General features: G+C 40.3%; 1 protein-coding gene across 1 annotated transcript in view; it reads left to right on the top strand.

Moving 5' to 3' along the window:
* Positions 1–19884, top strand: part of NCKAP5 (NCK associated protein 5) — a 366387-nt gene that overhangs the window by 4483 nt on the left and 342020 nt on the right. Inside the window, exon 2 of the mRNA XM_035556100.2 lies at positions 14740–14868. Coding sequence (XP_035411993.1) covers positions 14800–14868 — 69 coding nt within the window. The 5' untranslated portion in view covers positions 14740–14799. The remainder of the gene's footprint in view (positions 1–14739; positions 14869–19884) is intronic.

Genomic DNA, 19884 nt, shown 5'->3' with positions numbered 1-19884 from the left:
GAAATGCATCATAGCTACCTGTTTATTCGCAACTGTTCAAGGTTGATAGATACAGCTCTAATAAGTCATTAAGCTGACGTGATATACAGCAGCAGCATGTGCTTTTCCTATAATGACACAAATGAGAAAAGAATTGTTTTTCAGGGGTACAATCACGTTTGTTTTTGATGTGGCCTCTAAACTAGCTGTCATTATTCAGGCTCTTGTGCTGCAGGAGTTGACCTTTGGCAAAATATTTTGTTATCCTCAATCTTTTGTACAGGCCTTTTGTGAACTCTGCACAGCTCTCATTTTGCTGATTGCATTTAAAGTCATTTATTGCACAGTGTTTGCCCTTCTAGCAGATGTTAAAGGATTCCCTGCCTCCCCCCTTAAAGGCTACTCCTCCGCAGCATCTAATTATAACCTACACAAAAGATTAACAGATGTTATAATTGTCTTTACTCATTGATTAAATAGTTTCTGCATGATTTGCTCTCTCTTCTCCCTCATTGCTGATTTGTGAGGTCTTTCTGGATAGGTCTCATGCATCTGCAGTTTGTTAACAGTGGCCATCTTCACAGTTTGTAACTTTTGGGTTTTGTGTTTCAGTCTGAGCAGGCTATATATGTTCTTCTGGACAACGTGATGGAAATGTGTTGAAATGGGTGTGTGATACTTGCTTTGGTTACGTATTTCTGTTTTCTTCCTCCTCTTAACCATTCCTTCTGAAATGTATGTAAAAAGCAGACTAGTTTTAATGAATATAAATTGGGGAACGAGGGGTGAATGCTGAGATTTGTTTGGCAGTGTGTTTGCCTCTGTATTTCAGTTGCCAAGTGGAGAGGAAATGAGTGACTAAGGAAAACAATTTAAGGAGAAACTTCCTAGTAGGAGAAAATTTTTAGAGAACTTTTTAAGTAGAACCCCAGAGAGGTCCCCAGTAGGACCACTGTAACGCCTTGGCTTTGCTTTTTGGGGGCAGTGGGGGTGTGGGAGTGGGTGCATGCATTCATTTCACCTTCTCACAAAATTAAAGTTACTCAGTTCTTGAGCTAAGTAATCTCTTCTGTTTTGTTCCCACCCTGAGATGGGGGCTCTTTTTTTCAGGTGGGTCCTTAGTCCATGCGTAACGGTGTTCTTATAAATCTTTTAACGTCTCGAACGAGGTCAGAACAAATGATGTTTCTTTTCAGAGGTGTGAAACATCATGTACACGTATTGTGCTTAGCTATCCTTCCTTGGTGGTTGGATTCCGTATAACGTTCTCCTTATTTCTTTCATTGGCACAGATGTGAGTCGCTGGTAAATCCACAAAGATCCCCACGACAGCCTCTAAACATCCCCCAGTTCTGTGCAGCTGCATCTGTCGCACGGCCTCAGCCTGAAGTGCTCTGCCTTACTTAGCTCTTTGTTACTACACGAGGAGATCAGTATGTCGTGTTTTCCGACAAAACCTCTGCTTAAAGAGGCTAAAGAAGAGAAACAGGGTAAAGGTTTGAGGCTTGAATTATGGCTTGGTTAGTCAAAAGTCAAAACATGTTGTGCTGTTCCTCTGCCTATCCTCCAAATCTTGATAATGCATAAAACTGTTGCCTTGATTCCTAGTCAGCAAAACCGCCTCAAGTTGAGATTGGGCATATCTTTTCCTGTCGAGACCCTCATTGTATTATTTGCTACAAAAAGTACTCTGATTCAGTGTGGATATCTGGGTGTGCTAACTCAATTAATGCAGATTCACAGATATATGGGATATGCTGCGTTATTCTGCTTTGCTGACAGCGTGGAAACACAGCATCTTCGCAGTGAATGCTGGACAGAACACCAACTGGGAGATCTTGTCACACACCTATAGGGTTCTGGGGTTTTATCAGTTTTTAAAGCTGATCTTTTACTTACGGTTCATGAGTTTTACTAGACTGAATAATAATCTTTGCAGTGCACAAAAGCATTTGTCTGGGGATTCAAAACTGTTCTAGAAGCAGAGGTACTTTGTTTGCGGGATTAATGAAGAACACTGTATCCTCCTTGTTTTCAAATGACATATCAGTGCTCCTGAATGCTTCCCATTTATGAGCTGGGGGGAGCAAATTATCGAGTCATAATAAGAAAATTCCAGGGTGCCAACTGTGCTTGCAAAGTGTATTTAAATTATATAGACACCTGTCCACTACCAACTTGCAATATTTCACAGAGGTCTCTGAACAGCCTGCTGATGATGGAAATGACTTTTATTCAATACCAACCTGGTATGAGTTTGAAACACTGATCCAGAGGTGAAAGGCTAAAGTCCCAATTACCAGAAATCAGCCCAATATGGGGATTGGATAAACCTGGTGCTAAGTCTTAGTTGCTCTTTCCAGTTACACATGAGAAACATTTAGAAATTAATGACTTCCTAAAAGTTCAGCTAAATCATTAAGGATTTTTAACATCCACTGTTGGCTGCTACTGAAGGACACTTTTAAGGTGAAACCTGGCCTAACATTTTAATAAACAGTTCTCTGTTATGTCACTGGCTGTTTGCCCTAACATGTGAGACTAAGATCTTCGCCTTTGTCTTCAAATTGCACAATTAAATGAAAGCACCAAATCAACTGAAAGGAAGAGAAAAAAGTAGAACAATCTGAAAAGTCTTGCCCGGCCATTCTCCTTGCTTCTCTGCTTGGGAATCTGTAGGCTTACATTTAATTGTATGAGCCTTTACTAAAACTAATAACTTCCTTCCCTTAAGCTCCAGGTCTGTCATGGGGTTATTGATTGGGAATACATCATGATGTTCGTAGGAAACCATTTCTGTCACTTGTATTTACCAGTCTTTAATCAAGTGAATTGCTTTTCTTCTCGATTACCACAAAAATCTCTGTCCCAAGAAAAAGCTTTAAACAGACATTGATGAGAATTTAGCGATGACATTATGGTTTTTGACACAGCCCTGAGAGGGAAACGGCTCACGAGATGACCACGCACAGCCCCAGACAGCATGACGATGCAGAGGCAGGTACCACTGCTCCTAGCCACTATTCCTTGCTCTTGGCAGGGAGATCATTTTACTGATGGCTTCTGTCTCGCTCGTAAAGCACGCACACAGTCTTGCTTTCCCCCACTGGCTATTGTCGGTTGTGGAAGCAAGTTTTTCTTTCCTCATTTTACTTATTCCTCTCTACCTGAGCTCCAGGTTTGGATCCTGTGTGTTACAGGGGGATGCTGAGCTCGGCTCCGTAGATACCCACTCTGGTGGCGTAGGAGGCTGGATCCCCTGAGCTGCCACTGCACTCATCTTAGATGGGGTGGCTCACCCAGGGATGAGGTGGGGCAGAGCTGAAGCTCTAACTCAGAGGTTCCTCACCTGGGAAGAGAGGGAGGATGCGACACTTTCATGCGGCTTTAGGGCACACCCTTGGGGCGAGAAGTCCTGTGGTACCAACCTAAACCACCCTTTTGAGCCAGGATCTGACGCAAAATATGGGTCAGCGATTAGCACTTCCTCGAAATGAGCCAAGTATGCTTTCTTTCCTCAGTGCCTATGTCCTAGGCTGTTCCCCTCCAAGAAAACAATAAAAAAAACTCATGCTGAGGAAAGTACTTAAAAAAGTTATATTTGGGCTCAAAATAAACTTTAAAATTCAAAGTGCTTCCTTTCAAATGTATGAGTGTATTAACTCTTTCCCCTTTCCCACTAAAAGTACTATTTTTTTTTCTTTTTTTTTTTCTGTTGTTATTTTCCCCAGCCAGAATAGAGGCAAAGCAATAACTTTGAATGACTTCAGTTATTCCAATGCTGCAAGTCCATAAACTATAATCTTAAAAAAAAATTTATCTGAACCTGCATGGCATTGCTTTCAAGAAACAACTCAAGGAAGACAATCCTGTTTGAGTAATTAACACGAATTCTACAAGTAAAAAATAAACCTAACAAACTGTTGCTACCACAAGCAAAAATATAATTCAGATTTTAATGAATTATGAACTTCTGAAACATCAGTGGAGTGCTTTTTTCTTTTGTGTCACTTTTTGACTTTTACTTTGCATTCTAAACAGGCAGGCACTTGAGAGAGAGAAATACTATAGGGTTTTAATAGTATGCTTCCTCTCTTTCTAATATTTTCTGGATATTACTGTATCCATAACCCGAATGTGTTGGATTATTATCTGTGATGGCAGACTATATGTTCTTTTCCATTTCGCTTGGTAGAACTGAGTGCAGATGAGTTAAAGATCGGTAGGATGACATAAAACATAGGAGAGTTATGAACCTTTTAAGTAGGAAATTTGTGAATGTTTTTAATTTACATTTTTATTAAGTTTCTGACAGATGGAAAAATCTGAAGCCAGTGTGTGACAGCCAGTCTTCACAGTGAGAAATTGAAGTAAGCACTGCAGGCAGCTGACTGCGTGGGGGAAGCGTGGAGTGGCTCTTTTTTTCATTTTCTCCCCAAAGGAAAACCTTCCACTCCAATAGTTTCTAATGTGGAGCAACCATGGCAATGTATAGGCTCTGAGAAGAAAGGGAGAACTCTTTTTTTTTTTTTTTTTTTTTTGTCCATCAGGATCTTCAGACAACTCATTCCGGGCAGCATCCTCACTGTCAGTGCATTTCATTGTACTTTATCCCGCCTTATTTTTTTATATGACAAGCGTTGCTCTGATTCTCTGGGAATCACTGTATTGGATTTCACTTTAGGTAATTTCTTCAGATACTCAGCATCATTTCCCTGTCTTTATTTCTTTTCAGCCTATTGTCAATAACCTAATCAATTCCTCCCTGTCTCTGCTGTTAGTACATGTCCCTCAAACCCGTGTAGATATGGTCGTTCCTTCCTATCTTAGAGTCCTCTTGACATTGTTTGAAACTACTATGAACAGACTTGTTAATCGTTTTCCCACCAAATCAATATCTTAATCGTCTTTACAGCTATTGTCTGAATTCCATCAAGTTTATCTATATCCTTTTGGCCCAGAACTGAAGTCAGTGTTTGAGATGAGATCTCTCCAGAGTTGCAGAGAAAAAAGTTGCAGGGCTGTTCAGTATGCCGGTGCTGTTCAGTGCTCTGTCACTGTCTGAGGATATATGGATGAGGACATAACATCTTTCATTTTTAACGTTTTCACAATAGTTTTCTTGGCTATAAGCTGAAGATGGAGCTTAATCAATGTGTATCTGTTCCTTTTAATTTTACAGCCTTGATGTCCCACAGTCCTACATGCTCTGTTGTGTAACAAGAATAAAGCGAATTTGAATTGGCTGGGCAAATCTCTCTGTGCCTTTTCTTAATTTGTGTCCATTGATTTATGGAGCGTACATCCCCCTACAAAACTGGAAGAGGTAGAGCTGAGTTGTACCCTGTTATCTTTCTGTTGTGAGCATGAAGGAGAGAAGAGACGTCCCCAAAGTGTGTTTGGGAATAACGGAGATGAATTTCTTTGGTCTGATCCCTGGATGAAGTTATGTCGCCTGAAATTAACGTAGACTTGGTCTAACATCTGCAGGCTGAACAGCTGGGGAGCCAGCTGAAGGATTTTAGTGCCCACACTTAGATGAGCAAAGGACTAGAGCTAGTGGGTTTACTGTTAGTGCAGGCACCTCCAAATTCAGCTCGGGTACTGCCTGGCTTTTGGTTCGTGTCTGTATCACTGAGCAGAGGTGACTGCAAGGGGCTGCTGCTGGAGTTATGGCTGGCCTAACTGTATGCATTTACAGGACTCAGTGGAGGAGCACAGCAAAATAAGGAATGTATAGAGAATTCTTCAGATAAAAATGTGTATGGCGGCCTGTGTGGGAAGCAGCTGGAGCTGCACAGCATAATAAGGCTGCAAGTTCCTGCTTCAATCCTGTGCTACAGTCCTTTCTTTCAAGCCATAGGCTTGGTTTTGGTTTTCCTGGCACTGAAAGAGATTGTCACCGTCTTTCCTCTCTTGTTCCTCCCCAGGGCTGCCTTTCCTCATGGTGGTGTGAAGGAGCTATTTTCAGGTCCTGCAGATAGCCAAGTTGAGCCTCTTCTTAGTTACTCTGTTCCTAGATGACGCAGGGATCACATGCGTTTCATTGTACCTTATCCTCCCTTATTTTTCATAGGACGAAAAGGGATTATGAGTTTGATTCAGCTTCTTTTCTGGGCTGTTACTGAGTGAGTATCTTCATTATGAAGATATTACCTTTAATGTAAGGTTAGGCCCTGGCCCTCCGGGAGTGTCTGTACAGCAAGGTGAGATGTGAGACAGCACATTGCAACCCACGTTCATTAGACACAAATTCTGCAGTCTAGATGTTGAAATATTCCTTCTGCTGCAAATACCTTTCGTTATCTAAGGAGGACACGCACAGCCGGGTGCTGAAGATGTTACTAATAGCCGCAGAAATATTTCTACAGTACTTGTTTAATATTGAGAGTTTTACATGGAGTCAAATGAACATTTTAAAGTGTTACCCAGTGCTCTGTGGAGTGAAGCCAGTGGTCTGGGCATTATCACTAAGATAATTTTAATAATTCCTCATTTTAATGGGTTGGAGTGGCTCAGTAAGGAAATGGTCTTTGATTCCCTTCACCTCCGTGACTGGGAAGGACCAAATCAAGTAGCATTTATTTGGGACACTTAATTTCATAAAACTGCATTCGTTCGCCAAAAATGGACTATTAGAAAATGTTTTGTAGCAAAATATTTTATTCAGGGTGTGGAAAATGAGTGAATGAGAGGTAATTATGACAAAGGCTCCTAGCTATGTTGGCTCGCTGGTGTCTGTCGGGCTGGCGCTCAGGTCGCTCAGCCATCCCGCGACCACTGCTGCCATCGTCCCTCTCAGCGGTGCAGGTGGAAGGGGTGGAACGTGCACAAAGGACTGCGATTTTTAGTGGTCCCTCTGGAATACAATTAGGGCAGATGGGTAGGCAGAAGAGATGCCGGCTGAAATGCATCTGTTCCAGGGAAGAAGCCGTATTTAAGCATGTTTCACAAGCTCCTAGGTCTAGTTTCAAACATTGAGCTTTTAATCCAGCAGTTTGCTTCCAGCTGAGGTCTTATGGGTAGGTTTGCAACTCTTGGGCTTTCTTGAGTAGTGTCTTGATTTACATTAATGAAAGAAAAACACAAAGGAAACGAAAAAATCTGAGCAAACTCTAGGAATCTTGACTGTATGTTTTAAATTCTTCCTTCCACTTTGTCAGAAAAGTTCAGGTTTTGGATTTAATTGCATGCAGTGTTCTGAACCTTGCAACATATATGAACACGTGTGAATTTGGTATGTTAAATTCACTGGCCTGCTCAACCAGATGCTACTTCCTCTGTTGAAGATGTCCTATGAAGAAGCCTATGCCTGATGGATTTGTCTTCTATATTAAAAATGTAGTGAAAAGAAAAGATTCTTTTTGATTTCTTTGCTGGCACGCAAAGAGTCAAAAATGACTGTGACTTCTTCATGAGTTTCCCATACCTGGCCATTATGTATGATATGCCAGGTTTGGGATATTTGCTCTGTTAGTTTGAAACTTGTTCTTGAACTTCTTAAACAAATGTTATTTAAATGCTGAGTTTCAATGTGATTTCCCCACTTTATCCCCTGATGTACCCACATTATAATGTTGCATGCTAAGACCTTCCCATTCGTTTACAGCATGTACATTTTGATAAAATCAAAATATTTAGCCATGAGAAACAACAAGCCCTAAGAATGATTTAGTAAGTTAGGGAAGTTGTTTCCAGCATTTCATACTTACCAGCCTGAAACCACAGAATGCCAGAGGCATCTTTATTGGCATATAAAAGGGACATTTGATTTTGAACCTCACAATCTCCGCATAGCCCTTTAGGTGGGTGCATAACAACAGTTCCCCAAGTCTGGCAGTGCTTCACAAAGGAGACAAATCTGCGCTGAAGCCTACAGAGGTGCCTGTCGCTGTAGCTGTCTGCAGAGCGTGCCTTCTGCAGATTAACAGCCTGTATTGCAAAACATTGCTGGAGGAGTTTCAATGGCTGAGGGAATCCATTTTTACCATATAATAAGCTATATTATGTAATTTATAGTAGTATATGGTAATAAATAATGTATGATAATGAGTGGTTAGAAATGCACCCAAGGAATGAAAGCTCTGAGCCTAGTGTTGCCTTCAGCCTGAATAGCTTCTTGGATCTTACTTGGGTGTCCCGTTCTTGGTTATAGGTCTTAGGGCATGCAGAAGGATTTGATTTCAGTGCAGGAACCAGGGATATATAACCATCATTGTCATAGCCTATTTCTTATTGATGATAATGCTGTGATAAATCCCTTTTTCCATCCTTACCAGTTGCTGTCCTGACAACAGATTCATGCTTTCTGTCTGCTTATCTTTCATCATTTTTGTCTCGGTAATTTTATTGCATGATATGAATGCTTCATATGTTCCATAAAAGCAAACAGGTAATCAGCGAAATCAGCAAAAGGTAATCCTTTGACCTTTCCAGCATTCTTTGGGGTAATTTACTGGCGATTCTTCTCCTCCCTGCAGCACGGCCTGTGGAGCTCTGTGATAAAAATGGACAGCCAATGCAAACACAAAACGCTGAAAAGGTTAAGGCTTTGATTATGTTAGTCTATAAATGTTCGTAGTCTTTTTTTGCTGCCAGAAAGAAAATGAGAGCTGAAAATGGCAGTGGATGAATCATGCTTATTACAGAATACGGAAATGATATCGGTTCAACCCATTCTTGTTAATGCTGAAAGAACGTAATCTTATGCCCTCTCATTTTATGTCACTGCAACCCACCTTATCCTCTTAAATGAATGCATGCATCCATTTAATTAACCTGGTGAGATTCGGAGATATAAATCTTTTAAATGCTTCTCATGCAATTCATCTTGACAGCTGTCAGAGTAATAACATCTTTAATGCCATATTCTTTATTTTCTGATTTATTGAAATTCCTGGTATTATTTTGAGCACACTGATAGGTCTGCTAGATTTAAGCCCCTAATCTTAACTTTTTTAAATCCTAGAGGCAATGCTATAGAAAGCTTTACTGGCTGTTTACCAAATAAATGGAAGATTATCTTGCGTGGAGAAAGCATAAATGTATATTGAAAACTGTGGTTCAGACAGATTCAAATGTGGAATTTAGCAGCTGAGATGCTTTGTTTTAAACGCTGTATTTCTAGGACACCGTGCTCTGAGTCTGTTCAGTGTTGGCAAGTGATCACCATTAAAAATTTGCTTTGGACAATCCTATGTACTCTGCTGATTCCCTTTCAAGAGCTGGGATCAGAGCAAGAGGGATCCATGTAATTTGGCTCTCAAATAAGTCAACCTTTAGTTTCTTTGTAGACTGCCATGCATCAGTGTCCTGGGAAGAAGACTAGCAAGGAGCCTTTTTCTATCTGGATATTTTCTGACTGGCTCTATGTATTTTGTTTTAACACAGCTTTCTGAAGCCGGTCAGAATACACTGGGTCTGCAGGCAGAATGGTACAGCAGTGTTTGCTGCTTTGCAATTCCCATAGTATTCCACCTATCTAAGCATTTTAGGGTCTTGCATTGGAATTTTTCTAATTTAATTAACTCATTAATGCTGGCACATGGCATATTCTCCTTCCCTCTCTGCAAAAATGCAGCTTGCATATCTAAATAGCAGCCTAATCCAGTGGGTGTGCATGTACAATGCATACATTAGCACTAACAAACTGCTGACCAACCTCAGCAAATACCTGAGTGTATTGAGCATTAGGCAGGCCATGCTCATGGTGTTGCTCTGAAATGCACTGCGGGCAAAATAAAAAACATTTAGCTAGGTTTCAGGTTGCATAAATGCAGATGTCGCTGTAGCTTTCTAGTTCCCAAGTGTTGAAGTTAGAAACATCATTTCATAAGAGAATTTGGGAATTATTTTTTTCCACTTCACCACTTAAAGTCATGACCAGGCTGAATACTATGACGGGGAGAGATCGGGGTGTGGTAATGAAACTGGTTTCATGGCTCACTTTTAGTCACTAGGCAGAATTTTCCCATCTCTCGCAAAGGTGAAGTTCTCTGCTGTTAACTGCTCTGGTGATTTTAACACTCTGCCATTTAAAAAAGAACAGGAAACACTCAAAAGCTTAGTACAGACCTAGCGTTTTAGGCCTAGGAGGAATAAATGTAGTGATTTTGTAGGACTGAACAATTTTTGATCCATCGAATGTACATCAGGTTCATAATCCTGGAGCCTTTTGTTATTCCAGTTCTGAGAAGGCCTGGACAAGCTCTGCTGTACTTACTTCTGCTCCTTTTCCTACAAAGACCACAACAAAAGCAGGCATTCAGACATCGGTGTTAGCACCAGAGTTGGCAAAAGAACCCAGCTGTACAGTGAAAGACTCAATTCAATTCAATTAGGTTCTCAGGAAACGGAATCACTCCAGAGGCTGGTAATGAGCTATAAAATCTTTCACCTTTAGGTCACCTGTTCATTCTAACTAACATTTGCATTGATGAGAATTTGTACTTTCTCATAGCCGCCTCCTGACCTATGCTAGTGATATTATTTTCATTTTCCTTTCCTTGCTAAAGGATAATACTGGTTCTGGTTATTACCTTTCAGTTTTCTGGTATGGCTGTTGAACAAGTACATCTGGCCAAGCAGAAAAAAGGTCTTAAAGGCGATCACTGTGTAACTTTGGCCTCGTTCCATTACCTGAGAGTTTGATGTCCACATCACAGAAGTTGTCCTCTCATTAATGCTCAGACAGACAAACAAATTGCAGAGGGAGAATGTGTTAGTGCCCGCCAGGTATTGTGCTTTCTGGCAGTGGTAAGCTACGGTAAGCAGAGGGTGGGGAGGCTGAATTACATCTACGCTGAATTTAAACAAAAGGATGCTAGTTTCCAGAGCTGTCATTTGTGTCACTTGTCATAACTGCTGAATTTATACTAATTTGTGAGACGGAAAAATAAATACAGTCCATTTCCAGTTACCAAAAAGATTTACTACGTGTTAGTTCCCAGCTGGTATGTGTTGGCATAGCTCTGTTGAAATGTAACTGCACAGTTTCAAAGTGTCTGAAAATATCTTGGCTGCTTATCTAAGGGATGTAATATTACCCGTTTTCATCAGCTAAAGCAATAGGCATCAATCATGCTTTGTTACTACTGGAAATGAAGAAGGTATTATAATCCAAGGAATTTCTTGCATAGATTATCGAGAGTGCTTTTCTATGTTAATCACACCATTTCTCCAGGGCATAGGTTTAGAGCCATCTCCCGAAGTAATGAACGTGCTTGTATTGAGTACTAAAATCGCTGCACTTTAAGATATGTAATCAAGCTGATGCCTCTGGCTTGCTGGCTTTATGAACGGTGAGGGTACACCGTATTGACGCAAGATCCCACTTAGGGCTTCCCATGGGACATTTTTTCTGCATCCACACAAAACCTACTTCTCTGAGCTCAGTGCAAAACTGAGCAGGCAGTAGGCAAACATCTAGGAACTGTATTCTCACAGACTGATCCCCACGTACCTCTTCAGGATACGGGCGTAATCACTGAGTGCCTTTAACTTCAGTGCCTCCCCTGGTATGCTCAGCGTAGATGAACTCTGTAGTCCCACAGGGAAGAGTCCTACAGTGGGCAAGCTTCCTGCAGCACAAAGGTATGCCCCCCAATACTCAGCTCCCGATGTGAGTGCAGTATCAGTGAAGACACCAGAAATCAGAAATGCGTTTGCAGTGTAGGTTCCACTTCAGCCAAGCCAAAAGGGATCGTCAGGGTCTGAATGCTGATCACTGGGGTCTCTGCTGTGAAGACATGATCTGAGAGATATCAACAAACAAACGGTCAAGGAAGGCTGAAAAATTTCTACAGCCTGTTCTCTTGATGGCACAAAAATAGTGTATTTGATGGTTGGGCAAACTGATTCTCAGCGTTTTTACATTTCAAGACTGCTTTGTCTGGATGGCCGTTCTCCTGTGCTGAGCTTCCCGGGAGATGCATTACTTCCAGTTTGAATTCATTTTAGTCTCTGGGTTGGTCTCAGAGGAAGACAGATTTACCTAGGAAGGTCATTTTTCTTTGTAACAAGAAGCATGCTGCACAAAAATGACCATTCCACATAGAAACTTGTTCTAGTTTTGTGAAGTACTTCGCTCTGATGATCGTTTTTTTTTTAAGACCTCCCGAGTTGGGTGCCCTGAGCCACCAGCATATGTTGATACAGGCGATGTATTATCTCGGAAGGTAATTACCTTTGATTCAGAAGTTTGGGTGGGTTCAGCCTTAGGTTGATAACTTTTCAGGAGAAATCCCTGGCAGCCTGCTAATAGTGACGTGCCCAGAGATTTGAGCTCCTGTGGTGTACACGGGGAAGGAGTCTGCAGGTCTGAGGCAGCTTCACCATTGCTCACGTAGGTAGGTGAGCTGCACCTGCCAGGGCTACAAAGGGACAGTAAATCCACTCTCTGAAGTGCCCAAGGCAGCTCAGTGTATAAGCTGTTGGAATAACTAATAATCCTTTCTCCTTTTCCTTCTGAACTAGGATTTGGGGTTGTTCTGCCAAATACCTGCAGACAGGCACTTCAGGCACTGAAGTTAAATACTTGACCTTCTGCCGGGATAATTGGCTCCAACTGTAGCTGTCACCAGCTCACTCATCTGTAGTGCTGTGCTTACTGATCAACAAAGACTGCCTTGGTGGAAATCATGCTCTCCAGGCATGACAAATGCACAGAAAAATGACACAAAGATTACATTAAGTTTTTTCTTTCGCTGATTTCTGTCATGATCGCAAGAACAGTGTAATACATTGCCTCTGTGTTTGTAAGGATTGTGGTATGTCTTCTGAGACATGATAGCTAATCAGGAAGCAATGGTAATTGTGTGATAGCATGCCATTGTTCTTCCTTATTAGCTGAATAAAGTAGTGGGTGTAGCTTTAGGATTGGTGCTATAGATGGGAAGCAGGAGCTTGCAGGTAAAACTGGAACAAAATACACATAAAGAATGATCACAGTGCTATAACAGATATTCTTACCATCATGTGTGTTATTTAGACTAATGTTATAGAAGCTGGTTTTTGTCCATTTTGGAGAAAAAGGGCTGAATACTGGCCTTGTGGAAGTGCAAACCAGAAATACAAAGTGTAAGAGAGACCAGGTGCTGTTTCTTAGACCACTGATTTACCATTCGATCTCTTGCTAGCTGGACCAATTACGGATCCCCCATGGGAAATGCTTTACAAGAGCAGTCCCAGTTGTGATGTCCATGTTGTACCTGACTGATTATCACAATTTGCGTGCCTCTGGGAGCCCTCTGAATTCCAGCTGCCTTCTGGGGCTTAGCCCAGAGCATCCTGATCTCCTTGCAGGCAGCTCGTGCTCGGCCCACGTGCTGAGTCCCCTGTGCCCTTGTGGCAGAGCATTCGGGGGCAATCTGGGGGAAGAGCTGGGGTGGATTTATCTGCTTGATATCACCGCAGTGACAGATGGTCTAGGTCACAGGTGCATGAGAAGCCGAGGCTATCCACAGGCATGTAAGCACATCTGGAGGCCAAATGTAAGGCTTCTTTTGGGAACGCCAGCTGCATTACCCTGCAGCCAAGCCCAGTGGTATTCGTGCCTGTTGTAGTCACCTGTCTCTTGGTAACTGATGTTGCTGTTCACAAGGAGCACAAGGGATCAGAAACATATAGATTTGTATTTTTCATCTTCTTTGTCAGTTAAATGCAGTGAACTGCTCTAGGTTTAGAATTAAGTAGTGCTGTATGAATATCGCAACCTTGCTAGAATTATGATTTTAAATAGGCTTCCATATCAAGTCTTGACTGAAAAAAGTGGACAAAATCTTATGGTGAAAGTTCTTAGTCTTTAATGAGAGTTATCCCAGAGTAAGAGATAGGATGTTCCTTCTGATACAGTAAATTCAGTCACTGCAAGGTGCAGAAGAAAATTCCTCTATTTGGTTCAGCATTTATGGGCTATCTGCCCACTTCAATTTAAACTCTGATTTCTTTTACTATTTTCTGTAAATCCTGAATAACTTTAGCTTTGCCAGTGCTGCCAAATCACGCACAACAAATACTACCTCAATATAGAAGCTAAAACTTTCAAATACATGTTTCACTAGAACCATGTAGTAAAAGAGAGACTTGGTAGTAGCTATGTGTAAATTATGCCTTGATTTTAGTAGAAATCATCAGTGGAATAAACGAATCCTACCAAATCAGTAAGACTATTTCCCTCCATGCTTTAGGTGAAGTTCCCTGGCCATTCTGCACAGTCAGTGGGACTCTTTGATTATCACAGCCAAATATTTGACCTTAAAAATGTAAGGAAAGTGCTGAGGGCATTAGTGTCTCATTAAGGATAATAGGAGTTGAAAGCTTTTAGAACTTGTCAGGATTAGTTCCAAAATTTGTACATCACAGTAGCAGCACAGATGTGCCAACAAGCAGGGCTTACTGGGGAGCGCAATTAACATGAAACGAACTGTTTCCCTCCCGCAAACCCCAGGTAGTTTGCTGGCTCTGCAAATCCATTTCCCAGCCCGGTTAAACAGAGACTATTAAAACACAGGGTGTATTGATAAAGACAGTAGTAGTAGTAGATTTTCTTTCCTTTTTTTTTTTTTTTTTTTTTTTTTTTTGGTGATATTTCTGTCTGGAGAGTTTAGCTTTTCTGGCACAGAAAATTCATTCCTGGAACACAGCCTACTATGGACACAAAGTCATTAGCTGCTGGGTTATTACAAAGTTAATGATGAAAGACAGAAACTGTTAAGTAGAATATTGAAATGTGCATTTATTTATTTATTTTTTTTTTTGCAGTAATGCTGGAAAGAGTCTGACATTTCTAGTAGATGAAAAGGAAAAAAAATAACCTCAGCTATGGAGAGAAAAAGACAGCTGCAGAAAAGGGAATTTGGGAAAAGACTTTCTCTGGACAGCAGTCTTGTGGTAAGAATTAATATTTACCGTATTTACTAAATATATCTTGTGTCATAAAGATACAGTTGTTAAGAAGCAGTACTCATAATGATGTACATTTTGAAGATGTTTATCTATTCATCACAGTATCACAACCTTCCCTGATTTTTAAGATTCTCCAGAGCAAAAGTGGTGGAGGAATTTTAAAGCATCCTAAATAGAAACATGTCATCATATAGAAGAGCCTCCTTGAATTCACTGGATTCTAGGAAAGAATCCAGACGAGTTACCAAACTTGTAATTAAAATCTTACCTCTGTAAGCCTCTGTAGGATCACTCTGTTGCTTTATACTGAGTGTATGAGAGCTGTAGGTAGCTGAGGTCATCTAATCAGAAATGCTTGTTTTACTGTTGAGGATACCAGGAAAAACTTGTTCACCATAGTGAATGTAGAAACTACTCTAATATCACCTGAAAGAGAAATGTAAATGCCACATGCTGTAAAGTGATTGTTTTTGATATATATAGGATTTGAATTTATTGGGATTATATTCTAGATTTATATTTAGGTAATGTTTTCAAATGATGACTGAGATTAACAAGGAGTTTTTATAGCTGTACTACGGATACATGACCGGAAAATGCTCAAAGATGTTGAACAGTTGTGTGAGAGGATAAACATGCCAAAGTCAAGTACTCAGCGTGCTAGTGGAACTATTAATGGAACAAACACTGAAACAAGCAAAGCTAAGAGCTCTGAGGAAGCCCATGCCGTCTCTTTGACTTCCATAGACAGTGTCTTCTGCGGAAGAAGTGTGTCCTTAGCTTTTGTTAACAGAGCTGTCTCTTTTTTTGAGTGTTCATACTGCTGGGCTGATGCTTGGTAGTGCTGGGAGCTGGTAGGTTTGGCACTGGGAGCAGCAAGAGTTGCGTGCGGTTTCTGGGGGTCACCAATGAATGATAGTTTGGCTCCTCACACAAAAGCCACACAATATAATACTGCTTAACGAACAGTCCTTCTTCACTCATGAGTTATGAGCCAAATGATTCGCGAAACAGTACTTGATTAAACGGAGGAATGACAGCAGCAAGGTAACAGGTCAATAGAGAATAATCAAGCACTCCTTTCCCAGAGTGTTCCAGCAGTCATGTGAAGCCCTCATCTCTGTTGATTTCTTGAGGTTTCTCATCTCCCGTAACACCGCTCGCATCCAGTAATGGACTGCCGGGCCCTGCCTGCCACGCTGGGCAGCAAGGCCTCACCACGGCGGAGCTAGGCCCATGGCAGGACCTGCCCTCAGCAGTCCCAATGCAGGCCATGAACTATCAATATTTATACAGAGAAAAGAAAAATGCTTATGGAAACTGGGTAGTGAACGCTAGCGGAAATGCTAGCAGTTGTGAATTTTGCACAAAGATGATGGTTAGTATGGCAAATCAGTACTGTTTTCACTGGGGTGATGGACTAGATTCAGCCTTTCCTTCATGTATTAAGACAGGAATTATCTTTTCCCTGAGGTGACAGCATGGTCTGCTGTCTGGATGGGAACAAGGAACTAGGTATTTCTGGCTTCCAAACCCCTCTAGTGCTAATCTGGGCTTAATTTACAGCCAGGTTAGTGCCCCATGCTTAATTCTTACCCTTTCGCATCAGTAAGGGGGGAGTAGAGAGAGACATTTATTGTTGTCATAGGGAATATTGTGGGTGTAGCTCCATGAAAAGTGCTTTGTGTAATAATTAATGCTGTCGGCATATTAAAATGCTCCTTGTGGAGGAAAAAAAATGAACCTGTGGCTCTAAGAAAAGGTGGTGTTTCCTCCCCACTCTTTGGCAAGCGGTAAGTAGGGTGGGAGACTGTGCACAGATTAAAACCAGCATTCAGGCGCTGGCTTGAGGTCAATGCATTTATGCCAGCGTGTGCCAGCTGAAGATTTGTCATCAACTAGACCATGTTGGTGATAAGGTGTTGAAGGAAATGTATGAGGGAAAGATGAAAGGGATATTATTTTGTGATATGTTTTGAACATATAAACCTATCACACCATCAGGCTGACACACAGTTTTTTACAATGGCTTCTTCTTCGCGTGACAGTTAAAGGTTATGCTTGCCTGCATAGTTTGTCAGTGCAAACTTGCATTTTCAGTACTTATATATTACAGGTCAGTGTCCATTGAAAGTTTGTATTGAATAGAATATATATAACTAGATTAAAGAGTGTCATCCATAAATTTCATTAGAAACATGTGACCATTGTTCACAGTTAACTGCCAGCTATTATTTCTTAACAAACCGACAGAGACATTTTGAGATTTGAGTGCCTTCAGCAGCACGTTAGTAATTCACACTGCATGTCCTGTCCCATGAAATTCAACCAGGCAAAACGAAGCACTCCTCTCATTTTCCCCAATTTCCCGTTCTATCCTACCTTTGTCTGTAACTTCTTAATTGTTGCCTTCGTATCTTATGTCTGTCTTCATTACTCCTGTTGCCAAATTCCATCCAAGCGCCATGTTTTACTCCTGCTCCTGCCCACTCAAGTCTTTACATCTCTTTCTTCTTGTGTCTTTTCCCAAAGGTGTTGTGTTTAACCTCTCAGGCATTCAGGGCTGGACACTTTGCTTGGAAAACTTGGTTCTGATTTGCTTGTAAACTATGGCTTGCCCTTGTTTGGTGGAGTCTTCCAGCATTCGCGTATCTTTGAAAGAATTCTGATTTCTATGTGTTTAAATGAAACACATTTCTGCTTTTGTATTCTGGACCATGAGTTACAAATAGGCGTTTTTGATAACATTCCCCACCCTGCTTGGCTATGCTGCTTTTCCCATCTGCATTGGACTGTAGTCTTCTTCTCGAATGTTTTTGCCATGATGTAATCTACAAGAATTGTTTAGAGATACTTAAAGCCAAAAAATTCCCTCTGCCTCCCTTATCTCTTAGATTCTGAGTATATAGGCTATGATGCTATTTGAAAGAAGTGGGAGAAGAGGAAAGAGATGTTTCTAGACAATAGAGATGGCCTCAACCTGCTTAGAATATGTATCTGGGCCTTCAAGATATGAATATGAATTTCATCAGAGTGTTCTGTATTCAGGTCTATCCCATCAAACAGCAAGTGTCAGGCTTCAAATGATGCGGATCAATTTCAGAAACCAGATTCTTCAAATGACATACCAGTGAGAAATTTCATAGACATTAAAACACTCTTCCTTACAACACATGCACAGTAACTGCTTTTTGATCACCTCAGATAAAGGAGAAGAGTTCACAGTTGTTTTGTGTACTAGTGTACCTCTTTCCCGCTTGTGTCTTGGGGAAATAAGCTTTAAAATGAGGGCAGATAAACCTTTTAAAAAGCAAAAAATATAAATGCACATATGTGCTCATAGAATGAGCGTCATAGGACATATTCTTTCAATGATTGATTATGGGCCCAATGGATATTTTCTTTAATGCTTCGCAGGAAGTAAGTAGTTTGAAGCCACGTATTTTAACAAGATCCAGAATCCTACCTTTGACTTTTCATATCATCCAACAGAAGAATCAATTCAACTACCATTCAGGTCAAAGGGGAGACTTTCTGTTCGCTCCGATGGAATTAGATTCCTGTGAGCATTTAGTCATAATATCACAGCTATTACTCCTGAAATCCCAAGTATAGCTAATGGCTGTTATTGCTCTGTAGGATTCCAGTACTGGAGAACCTTTATACACAAAGATGCTCATTTACATTCGCAGACAAAGAAGTTAAGTCTGCAGAGACAATGATGTTTTGTAGCTTTATATTTAGATGAAGCAATTACACATTTTAACTTAACAATTCATACAGGTAATCCTATAAGATCAATTATAGAAAATCATATCTTTGCAATTTCTGGCTGATATTTTTAAGTGGAAACACACTGTACAAGAAGGATATACTTTTTACAGTTTCAAAATAACTTTATAATAACTTTTTGTTTCATCTGTTGTTAAAGTGATTCTACTATGTTTTAGTTTTACAAATTGTCTTATGCAAATTGCTTACAAACAAAACACCATAAACACGGAGGACTAAAGATCTTTGATTCTGTTTGAATTCCATGTAATAGATCTCTGTCCCACAACACATTATGGCATTAGTAAATATATTTTACCCTATGTGAACCAGTTATAAGATGAACAGATAGACAACAGTCAGAGAACAGGGTGGAAGCTTATGTTCTCGTGGATTGCTGTGTATAGATATTGAGGCCAAAGCCTTTACAATGATTGCTGAAGTACATCCTATTGGAATTAAAATAAATCACAAAAAATGTAATGGTGGTAAAATATGTTTATTTGCAACATATTGCTTAGCTGTCACCTACCACAGTGCTGGATTGTTTTTTATTTAGAATCAATATATAACTAGTAAAAGAGAAACAGGTCTTTCTGAAGAACATTCTACCTTATCATGCAGCTTAAATCCCTAAATTCTTTAGGTTTTGTTAAAAGGAACAGCTTTACAAAGTTAACTAGTTTGAATATTTCATGATTGTAAAATTTTTTATAAATAATTTTTCCATGTTAAATCTTTCATTTCAGCATATATAGTTGAAAAACTCTAATGAATGAAACTAGGTAAAAACAAGACAGAAAGGGATATGCATTGTTTTTTCACTTTAGACTAAAGTACATAAAGAAAATAGACATGAGAACACAGAAAAGTACATTTAATGCTATTTTAAATTTTGATTTTAATAAGATCACAGCACATAGTTCCTTTGTACTGGTATAATGAAGACATTTTTTGGGTGACAATGCTTCTTTGGTAATATTTGCAATTTATTACTTGGTATGTAGGGGGGAAGCAGCTTAGACAGGGAATGCTATTAAAAAAGCTAATGAAAGGCTTGATTGTATATCACATTTTCCTTACAGAATTTCTTCAACAAAAATAAATAATTTAAAAAAAAAGGCAAAAAAATACCAACAAACAGATCCAAAGCCAAGCTTTCAATAACTTGTGTGGGAGGAGGAGAGTGTTAGAACATATCACTGCCACCAGGGCCACATTGGCTACTCT

Source organism: Cygnus atratus, chromosome 6, assembly GCF_013377495.2.
Source record: "Cygnus atratus isolate AKBS03 ecotype Queensland, Australia chromosome 6, CAtr_DNAZoo_HiC_assembly, whole genome shotgun sequence".
NCBI lineage: Eukaryota > Metazoa > Chordata > Aves > Anseriformes > Anatidae > Cygnus > Cygnus atratus.
Note: the sequence above shows the minus strand (reverse complement) of the source record. Positions and strands in the feature narration are given on the sequence as shown.